This window comes from Salvelinus alpinus, chromosome 4 (genome assembly GCF_045679555.1).
Source record: "Salvelinus alpinus chromosome 4, SLU_Salpinus.1, whole genome shotgun sequence".
Taxonomy (NCBI): Eukaryota; Metazoa; Chordata; class Actinopteri; order Salmoniformes; family Salmonidae; genus Salvelinus; species Salvelinus alpinus.
The window spans coordinates 78,261,256-78,272,804 of NC_092089.1; the positions used below are offsets into that span (position 1 = coordinate 78,261,256).

The 11,549-nt window shown below is 41.3% G+C and overlaps 1 protein-coding gene across 2 annotated transcripts in view; it reads right to left on the bottom strand.

Annotated features, from left to right (window-relative positions):
- Positions 1-7,878, bottom strand: part of LOC139574489 (short transient receptor potential channel 3-like) — a 47,238-nt gene extending 39,360 nt beyond the window's left edge. The window contains exon 1 of one of the 2 annotated variants that reach the window (XM_071399131.1): positions 7,454-7,878. In XM_071399131.1, coding sequence (XP_071255232.1) covers positions 7,454-7,608 — 155 coding nt within the window. In that variant the 5' untranslated portion in view covers positions 7,609-7,878. The remainder of the gene's footprint in view (positions 1-7,453) is intronic. The other variant, XM_071399130.1, reaches the window with a different exon arrangement.
- Between the last annotated feature and the right edge of the window lie 3,671 nt (positions 7,879-11,549).

Genomic DNA, 11,549 nt, shown 5'->3' on the forward strand with positions numbered 1-11,549 from the left:
ATTTCCCCTCTAAACACAGAAAGGAAATGTCAAACATTGTATAAACTATTTAATCTTCATCAGCATCCTCCTCAAGCAGGGCATCTTATTTGAGTGTGGTCTCCACAAGAGACCTGTTACACTTTTATTTTATTTTCCTTGAAGAAGTGTGTCACCTGAAGGTAAAGTATGTCACCTTAAAGTTAGTGTGTCACCTTAATTAAGGTAAAGTATGTCACCTTAAAGTTAGTGTTTCACCTTAATTAAGGTAAAGTATGTCACCTTAAAGTTAGTGTTTCACCTTAATTAAGGTAAAGTATGTCACCTTAAAGTTAGTGCGTCACCTTAAAGTAAAGTCTGTAATCTTAAAGTTGATTAACGTGCAATGAGATATGACATATACCTGCATTATTCAGTGGTCTGTTATGAATGTTCTAAGGAAGGAAGTAGAAGGAAATACAAACAATAGACTGACCAGGTGAATCCAGGTGAAAGCTATGATTCCTTATTGATGACACTTGTTAAATACACTTCAATCAGTATAGATGAAGGGGAGGAGACAGGTTAAATAAGGATTTTTAAGCCTTGAGACAATTGAGACATGGATTGTGTGTGTGCGATTCAGAGGGTTAAATAGGCAAAACAAAATATTTTTGTGCCTTTGAACGGGGTATGGTAGGTGTCCGGCGCACCGGTTTGTGTCAAGAACTGCACAGCTGCTGGGTTTTTCACGCTCAACAGTTTCCCGTGTGTATCAAGAATGGTCCACCACCCAAAGGATATCCAGCCAAATTGATACAACTGTGGGAAACATTGGAGTCAACATGGCACAGCATCTCTGTGGAACGCTTTCGACACCTAGTAGAGTCCATGCCCCGATGAATTGAGGCTTTTCTGAGGGTAAGGGGGGGGGGGGGGGAGGGGCATGCTACTTTGCAGTATGCCACGTTTAGTCCCTCAACACCCATTGTTTTGCTGTGGGTAAGTAAATAAAGTCAAACTGTGGGTTTGCTGACACGCAGGAGCTTGTCCGGCTTGATAATTATCCATGAAAGGAAGTTAATTTGTAATTTGGGTGACTATCCGTTATAATCAAACCAGTATCAAATTAAGTTAGAGAAAAAATAAATGAAGTGCCAGCATACTGTACAATACATGAGCAAACAAAGCGTAAATCAATAGAGAGAAACAAGTGATGGGAATTCAGTTAACCCTGCATTGGTGACCTTTGTCAATAGCCTGAAAAAGCAATCAGTGCAATGCCTCGCTTCCCATATCAAACCACACAGGCTCATTTGTTCATATTTGTTTGATGAGTAATGCCAGGCAAGGAAAATTCATCAAAGGAGAAACATTTTTATTTGAATAAATTAAAGAGAAAACTGGACTCAGCTTATGAAATAGGCTACCAATGAGAATGTACTGTGAACAAAAATGTATTCCTTGGTTAACTTTTCTATTCCAAAAATAAAATAAAACGGGTTAATTAAATAACATCACTTAGGGACATCATTCGGAGCAACATTTCTCCTCCCATAATGGTCCTTGAGATTTGCCCTTGAGCAGGAAATTCATTTTACAGGCATGAACAGCTGAAGACCCTTAGGACTTGCTACCCCAATGACTTGCTGGCAGGCTTGAGGGGACACCGCATCCTCCATATATAGCCAAATGTTTCAGACACCCAGGGGATCACCTAGAATTAAAATTACTATTTCCCCTTTGCCTCGATAGAACAACGGCTGCCAGAAATTGATTGGGTTAATAGGCTAACTTAGCATCTTAATTAGAGTAAGAATAGGGTTAGATTTCCACTCTGACATTAGATTTCTTCCACATTGCAGAATATTGGAGAATCATGCATTCAAATAATGCCCTGCGATAGACAAGCAGCGTATCCAGGGGTTGTACTTGGGCGGCAGGTAGCCTAGCGGTTAGAGTGTTGGGTCAGTAACCAGAAGGTTGCTAGTTTGAATCCCAGAAGAATCTGTCACTTCTGCCCTTGAGCAAGGCACTTAACCCTAATTGCTCCGAGTCACCGTCAATAATGTCTGATCACCTGGCTGTGACCCAACTCTCCACGGGTGTCTCCTGGGAAGTGGGATATGCAAAAAACACATTTTCATTTCACACCTCACACTTGTACAGATTACCCACTTGTACATGCAGTGAAACAGGACAAATATAGGCACCCCTATTTGTCTTGTACATCAAGCTGCCTCACGCTACAGAAACAGGAGAAACAGGAGCCAGAACGGCCCATAGGGCAGAAGCCTAGGACAAGGCTTACTTACGCATTCAAATATTATAATAAAGTTATTTACTCCAAAGGGACATCTCTTAAATTTGAATACATTTCTGGAGAATACAACATTAAGGAGAATTGTGTTAAAATTGTACACATAATTACCCTTATGGCTAACTCTTATAAGCATTACCCTTATGGCTAATGCTTATAAACATTACCCGTATGGCTAACTCTTATAAACATTAGCCCTATGGCTAATTATTATAGACATTCCCCTTATGGCTAACTATTATAGACATTACCCTTATGGCTAACTCTTATAGACATTACCCTTATGGCTAAATCTTATAGATATTCCCCTTATGGCTCATTCTTATAGATATTCCCCTTATGGCTCATTCTTATAGACATTACCCTAGCAATGTACTGTATTCATGTAGCACACCAGACTTTAGGTTAACAAAATAGAGGAGGAGAATAATCTAGTAATAGACAGGACATAATAGTGTGGAATGCATTCCCAGTGTATCCATTTGAGGCAGAGGCAAAGTGGCAGCAAAAATTGACTTGAGGGTGTATGTCCAAAAGTCCTATGCAAATAGGGTCCATATTGGGTCCTAATGGTGGTTATTGGCCCATTAGCAATAATGGTGGTGCAATTGTAGACACATGTTCACAACCCTTGACCCGAAATTTGGCAGGCATGCAAGGGGTAAGGCAGACAGTAGCTCAACCAAGAGGTATATGCCAGTTTGGTCTGATGGTAGTGCTATAATGCAAGCAAACACATTCCCCTTTATCCTACTCCAAGCTGTAGTATGGGTCTGGGGAAGTACTGACCAGCTCTATTTATCACAAGCTAGCGAGAAGCCAGTCAGATGCTATCTAAATGAAATCCATTTTCTCAACACAAAGACTCCTGGCCTGCCTGGTTAGCTGCACAAAATATAGTTTCCAAAATGAATTTCAAGCCCAAACTGGAAAAAATAATGCTTAAAAAGCCCAATTCAGCCATTGTTATTCAATATCAAATCCTTTCTGGGTAATAATTAAGTACCTTACTGTAATAGTTCCATTAAAACTGAATTTGGACTGCAATGGGCCTTAAATAAAATGTCTAATTATCAATAGCCCCTGAGCACCAGTCAATACTGTTCACTCCTCATTTAGCTAGTTACTGAGAACTGCTCAATGTTTAATGTCCTCAGAAAGGAAAGAAGCTAGACACCGAACCTCTTATCCGATTCACTACTTCAAAACATGCCACCGTCTCCATAGAAAGTAACGACTAGACAACGTTACAATCAAATGTGCTGGAACCTACGCACTTTATCTTCTCAGATACACATGCTAGATTAGAGAGGCCACACAAAACAACCATGAACGGACAGGAACCCCTTTTATCCTGGTTGAATCAATAGACTCTCCCAATGTGGAATTGGAACCTTGGTCTAATGATGGATGATACTTTTAACTCTGTCCAACCAAAGCCTCTTCCTCCCAAACTCTCCGCCCACTCATCCCAGGGCAACACGTTCCCATTCAGCAGGTTAATGACAGGCTATACAAAACAACCACATCTGTGGGCTGTGACTGTGAGTAACCTAAGCTGTTAGGAACAGCACTGTGGGGACAATACAAAAACTTCTTCTCCTTCTCATAACCATTCTATACTATAGATGGGCCTGTACACACAAAGAGTCTCAGAGTAGGTGTGCTGATCTACTGTAGGATCAGCGTTGCCATTTAGATCTTAATGAATAAGATGATATGGATGGACAGGGAGGACTTCATCCTAGATACAGCACTCATACTCTGAGATGCGTTGTGAATACAGGCATTGATCTTTATAAGCCATGCATACTCCTCCTCAGCAATATTTATCCTTCTTGCCCTTCCCCGAGCTGACAAGGTAAAAATCTGTCGTTCTGCCCCTGAGCAAGGCAGTTAACCCACTGTTCCCCGGGCGCCGAAGACGTGGATGTCGATTAAGGGAGCCTCTATGTCTCCCTTTTCCCCTTCACTGTCCTATCTGATTAATAAAACCACAAAAAATACAAAATTCCCACTTATATTAATAGAAACACCATTATGTACCATAGCTGAGCCTCACTCATCCACCACCATACATCATCCTTTTCATTCACCACCACACATCATCCTCCTCATCCACCACCATGCATCCTCCTCCTCATCCACCACCATACATCATCCTCCTCCTCATCCACCACCATGCATCATCCTCATCCACCACCATACATCATCCTCATCCACCACCTTAGCCCTAACTGTGGCTGCAGACATTTTTCATGACTTTCTGGAGTTCCCCCACACTCGGTTACAGGCTGCACTCTAGGTGAACAGTTGTTGACCATCAAATCAGAAGCAAACTGCCAGAGCGGGCAGTCACACAGTCAAAAGGTAAAAGTCAGGATTCTACCCATTCCGCTTCTGATACTGCCAAGACGACAGGATGGCGGGCCATTTCAACTGATCCAGGACAGTAAGAGAAAGCACCATCCAACAACATGAAAATGTCCTGGCTCCTGCTGGTACAGCAGCTCAAACAGAACAAGCGATCTAGTACATTTGAACCCGAGACGTACACTTACAGGAAAGAGGAAGAGCATCATACACCATGTTACTTTTGTCAAGTTAGGGATTTGGCCACAGCCGGTGAAGACACTGACTGGGCAGAGCCGGACACACTGCCTTAGAAAGTGTCTGGACCCGAAAAAAGCCATTGAGTCACAGCTTCAGCCCCTGATAATTATACAATACAAAAGCTTCAATTACTATGAAGTACTGTTGTCCAAGCCAGAATGGTCCATAGAGCAGGAGCCTGTCTCCCGATTCTGTAGTGTGAGGCAGCTTAATGTACAAGACATGTACACCCCCTGGACAGGACAAAAGTCTATTGCAGGGCTTTATGATTGTACTCATTACTATTGTATGCCTGCCATACACTATTTCCATGCCACTCCAGAGGATGTTGGAACAGGTAAAACAGGTACAAGTGTCATAATAACAATTAACAGTGCAGAGGATATTGTGATAATCTGCAATTGGACTTCGAGTGACATTCGGTCACATGATCAGGACTCATGGAACTCATTTCGCTCACGTCTGTTAATTACATTCATTAGCAAATCACTGATGTGATTGTCTGACATGCCTTCAAAAGAAAGAGTATGACAGGTCAGAATTTTGACAATTTTGTCAGTAAAGGGCACTGGAACAAACTACCAAAACAATTTGGTTTGACAATACAGTTGCGTTGCACCGTAATTAGAACCCCAATCCAATGTGTAAAAACATTTGCAGTAGGACATGGTCTTCAGGTTTTGTTTTTGTCTTTCTTAAAGAACATACGATAAAGGTAGCTCTTAGAAGGGCAATAGGACGAATCAGAGGATGAATTTCACTGCCTGGAGGAATTCATGACCTTTACTTCCTGGGTGGTCAAGGTGGAACAAGACTTTCTTATGCTCTGTCAGTGGGAATCTTTTGCTGAAAATACTGTGCCTCTCCAACTATTCTACACATGCAAGGCACTACTGAGTTGCCATAATGGGTGGACCACTAAAACGATCCCATGGACTGAAGAAATATATATCTATTCTACTCATTCGAATTCTATGGAGTCTCCATAGCCTGAGTGCCAGTCTGTTTGCGCTATCATGCACATTCATTGTCACTCATTATCATACAAACATGTTTGCTTTGACAATGAGCAATGGAGTTGGAAAAAGCACAAACAAATCTGGGACCAGTCCAGGGTCTCTACACCTAGGGAGAAAATCACTTGTTGGCAAGGCATACCATTGGCAAGGCATAAAATGGCATTGGTATTTTAAATGCAAGATATCCACTTTTCTCATATTCACAAACTCAACATACACCTAAGGAATATCTAAGTAAATATTAAAATGGCATCACACAAGACCTGAGCTATTACTTTACCCAACACAGCAGGGATGTGGGACTGCCTACTGTTTGACAGGTTAATTTGAAAGTATTTCGACTGACTTTTCAAATGTTAAATATACATCTCAGCTTCGTCTGACAATGTTATTCCATAGTTAGGATGATGTTAAACACTGCACTACTTACCATAAGCCCTGTGCTACATTTAATGTATTAGCCCAAAGCAAGTATCACCAGGATAAGATAGTATAAAGCAGAGCAATCACCCATATTAGCCCACTTTATGTCACCATGTGTGACACATGATAACATGTTAATTAATGGGTACCATATGGAGAACCTCTGAAGACTGGAGTGGATTTATACACACAGCAGAGTGTATTAGATTGACATCCTGTCTAGATGATCATCTCTGATGTATGGCCATAACAAAATAGAGTAGAGAGCTAGTGCCTGCAAATGAGCGATGCCTGCAAATGAGCGAAACATTGATATCATCAATGTTGACAATAGATAGATGAGGCCTAAGAAATCATGCTGTCTCAGAGTCATTGTACCTTCTCAAATGTGATCTGTGTGTGTGGAATGGATTAAGTAAATGGGTATTCTTAAGTAAATGGGATTTGAAAACAGGAAAGGCACATAATACAACCTGAATCATGCGAGTTATGTAGTAGCCTGCATATGAACATGAGATTAATTAGAATGTCTGCTGTTTCAGCATTTTTACATCGCTGAGTGAGTCTCAACATGATACAAAAAGTAGGAGACATGTAGGCTACCTGTAGGTTTATGCATTATCCATGCTGAACAGCAGCATCATGGTCTCTTTTCTGTACTCTCTCTCTCTCTCTATGACCACTGACTGAATTATCCACAAGGTGGCGCAAGTATTGTCACAAACACTGCCAATGTCCAAAGATGCAGCTAAATTTTATATGAATAAAATTCTAATTTTGGTATGGCCCAAAACAACATCATTGCACTAGGCTACCAGTTGAAGGCTTCGTATTGGATGACTTTATATGACATATCAGTGCAACAGATATGAATAAACTTAATTTTCCAAAAATACATGAGAAATTAGGATTATTAATCGGACCAAAGGCAGAAAGAAAACAGTCCATTTAAAGTAGCATGTGTGTTAAAATAATGATTCATTCAATATCAACAGTTTTATGGAAAGTTTTTAAACCACACAAATATTCAGTAGCATATCTAAATTCACCTGCCCACTTTATTTAGCCTCCAATGAGTTCTACAGCCTAAGTGGCGCCGATAATAGGTTTGTCTACTCACATATTATATGCATAATATCCAGACGAATCCCGAATTGTTTGGACGGATTTTAGGTAATGTACATCCACACAGCCGTTTTCCTCTTTCCAACACTGTTCATCCTCCTCTTCGGAGAACGATACTCTCTCGTGATACTTTCTGCCCTTCGTTGACATATGGCCAGTAGTCACTCTTTCTGCACACTCTTTCTGCTGTCTCCTTTTTTGCGGCAAAGCTTCGAAGTCAGCACGTCTGTTTGGGTTTAGGAATGGAGCCGGACGCACGCTTGCGTTCTCCGCAGGAAGCCTACCGTTGGCTATTTCCCCGGGCCGGTGTACAACAGTGGGCTAGTTTGCATAAGTGAACTGAAAGGGATGTTGTAGTGGCCCGCCCATTCCCGTCAAATGAAAGCTTATCAAGAACTGTCTTCATAATTACCACTGCCACCACCACCACTAGACTACATAAGAGAGGAAGTGCTTGCCTTGAGGAAATCACCGAAACCTTGGAACTGAAGGATGTTTGCTTGCTTTCCATTATTGCTTTATTTGGATAATAAACCACAGAGCCAGCTGAGTGAATACTAGTGCAGCACTCTTACAGCGATCTTATCTGCTTGAATAACTTCTAGAGTGGTTTGAATTGCTTATGAAAGTATGAATGCATTTAAACCTATTAGGCTATTGCTAGCTACGTACTGTATGATGGCCAAGATGTGCTACAACACATCACAATGTCCATGCAGTTGTGAATACAGAATTCTTAAAAATGAGGTGACACCATATATCCCCCAAGGTACCGTTACATGAATTAACCATTTGGCATACTGTACATGAAATATGCACAAAGTAAACACTAGATGTAAGACCCAATTACTGGCCACTTTTGTATCTCTCTCTCAACCAGCCCCAACCTGTACTCACAATGATCTCAAGTGTGTGTGTATGTGTGCTTGTGTGTGTATAGGAGAAGTTTTTATGTGAATATCAGACCATAACTTTACACCAACGGTATACATTGACTGTACAAAACATTAGAAACACACAGAAACTGTTGAGCGTGAAAAACCCAGCAGCGTTGCAGTTCTTAACTCAAACCGGTGTGCCTGGCACCTACTACCATACCCCGTTCAAAGGCACTTAAATCTTTTGTCTTGCCCATTCACCCTCTGAACGGCACACCTACACAATCCATGTCTCAATTGTCTCAAGGCCTAAAAATCCTTCTTTAACTAGTCTCCTCCCCTTCATCTACACTGATTGAAGTGGATTTAACAAGTGACATCAATAAGGGATCATAGCTTTCACCTGGATTCACCTGGTCAGTCTATGTCATGGAAAGAGCAGGTGTTTCTAATGTTATGTATACCCAGTGTATATTAAACAATTAAGGGTGAAAGAAAAGTTTTTATATGGCACTGTAAAACTGAACATGACAGGGATGTGTGAAATTATTGGGTTAAATGACAGTGCCGGTCTGTTCAGATCCGGGTACAGCCCCAATAAATGTCAGATTGGCCCATTTCAGCACCATGTACAGCTCTGTTCACCACATTTGACCATTTCAGAACCCTGGACAGCTCTGCTCACCACATTGGGAAACATAAACTTTTCCAGTTTTGCAGCATAGTGCAGATGGTATCACTGCTAAAAGATGTCGGGGATTCAAATCAATGTACTGGGTTTGAATTAATATGCAACCGCATGCCCCATTGATATACCAATGCCATGTAATCAGTTGGAGAGCTCCAACTCCCAGATCAACCTCTATGTTGTGTCTTCTGATGAGGACAAAGAACTCAACGGGGCACCGGAGGAATCCAGGGAGTTGCATGGCAGGAATAGGAAGATCGACATCCTGTCCTCCCTGGCAGAGAGGATTTTTATTTTATTTTATTTTATTTTATATCAACTTTATTTAACCAGGTAGGCCAGTTGAGAACAAGTTCTCATTTACAACTGCGACCTGGCCAAGATAAAGCAAAGCAGTGCAACAAAAATAACAACACAGAGTTATACAATGATTTAGGGTATTCCTGGCATCTCGTACATTAGCAGACTCACTGTGGGCACACATTTGGCACAATGCCAAGTTGGCATTCTCATTCAAATCTTTCAACCCATGCTGCCAACTGGATTGAAGTTTGTGGACAATATGAATGGACGTATCAGATGGTGCTTTGGGTACCGGAAGACTGGAGACTAGCTATAGGTTCAGACAGATGATGATGTTATACTGCAGTTTGTGGAAAGCATTTTCTGTCTACCCTCAGCTTTCATTTCCTGTGGGGCGGCTGGTAAAAATGCACCAGCAATAATTATCTATCAATGATATGTGCTATAGTAGCCTAAATCAAAATATCACTTCTCACATGTACAGTCATGTATGCTCCTTAGGTCCCCAGTGTGTGTGATAACTCAAGGTTTGTTCAGACCATGTGAATACTAGAAAACTGATGTTGCCAACCAACCAATTACCAGGCTGTCCTTTGGGTTTTAGTTACCATTAACATGATTAGCACATATCCCTCTGTGCTCACTCTAGCAATAGGGGCTGTTAGCCAATACACAGAGAGACCGCCTGCAGCATAACCAGACCTCTATTGAGTGATGACCTGAGGCAATTGAATGGTACAGCTACTCCATCAATACCCATCGCTGTGTGTGGCCCACATGGCACAAGAAGCTCTGTGCATCTGTGCTTGAAGTGCGGAAAATATCTCGGTCAGAAAGAACGATCTGTATTTGGGGCTCCACAACGTGGTGGGAGTGCTTGGTCTTCAACCATTGAAGACTCGTGCTCGATATGACAGAGTTGGTGGAGTTTTGATGGCCTCAAAAGAAGTTCTCATGGAGAACAGGTGAACTGTAGAGACTGGTGCAAAGCAGGAGCCAAATTTGTAGCAGAAAGTTCAAAGGTGGCGAGTGATGTCAAAATGAGCTTGAATGAGACTGACAAATCCTAAATCAAGTGTCAACTCCCTCCGTTCAGATGAGTCACCATTGGCTTGATGAGAGTTTATACTGCCAGTGTGACGCACCGGGTGTCTAACCCTGGTCTCCTTTATACCATAAGACTATGTTAGCCGGCTGAGCTAAAGCCTAAATATTAGTTTGGTTAGCTAATGCAAGTCTTCAGGTCTCAAGCAAGGTCAATCATCAAACAAGCCTGGTTCACTGAAGAAGAAGAAAAACAAGAAGAAGAATACTGTCCATTATCTTGCAGAGAAGGCTAATTTGTATTTTGGCTCACAACCACCTCTGTTACACAGACAGGCGATGTGATTGGTTGATACAACTTGATCATTTCCAAATCATTATCCAATCTATGGCATGGCCCAGGCAGATTCACGAAAGCCATCTGCTTGCACCAGGCAGCTTCAAACAGGTTAGGACAGCTCGTAATAAGGTCTTCCTTATGGTTTATTGAAAGGACTAAAGGTCTTAAGAAGTTTTAGGCATAACTTTTATTCTTACCCATAAAAGTAGGAATACATTTTCTCAGCGCTCAGCACTTTCCTACTCTGAGATGTGTTACACATACGGGACTGGAGAGAGTGAGGCGTGACCTGACTGTAGCTGGAATTAGATTTCTCCAGTTGTCTTGTAGCTAGCTGAGTTTTAAAAAAAATGGCCATTGGTGAAAACCTATTGGCTGCATGTGGTTTTGACCTCCAGATAACTTCTAGGTACACCAATCTTATTTGTAATTATGTTTGGGAGATGGAGACAGATAATTGGATTATTCATCTGAAAAGCTGTTATGATATACACTACCGTTCAAAAGTTTGGGGTCACTTAGAAATGTCCTTGTTTTTGAAAGAAAAGGACATTTTTTGTCCATTACAATAATATCAAATTGATCAGATATACAGTGTAGACATTGTTAATGTTGTAAATGACTATTGTAGCTGGAAATGGCTGATTTTCAATGGAATATCTACATAGGCGTACAGAGGCCCATTATCAGCAACCATCACTCCTGTGTTCCAATGGCACGTTGTGTTAGCTAATCCAAGTTTATCATTTTAAAAGGCTAATTGATCATTAGAAAACCCCTTTGCAATGATGTTAGCACAGCTGAAAACTGTTGTTCTGATTAAAGAAGCAATAAAACT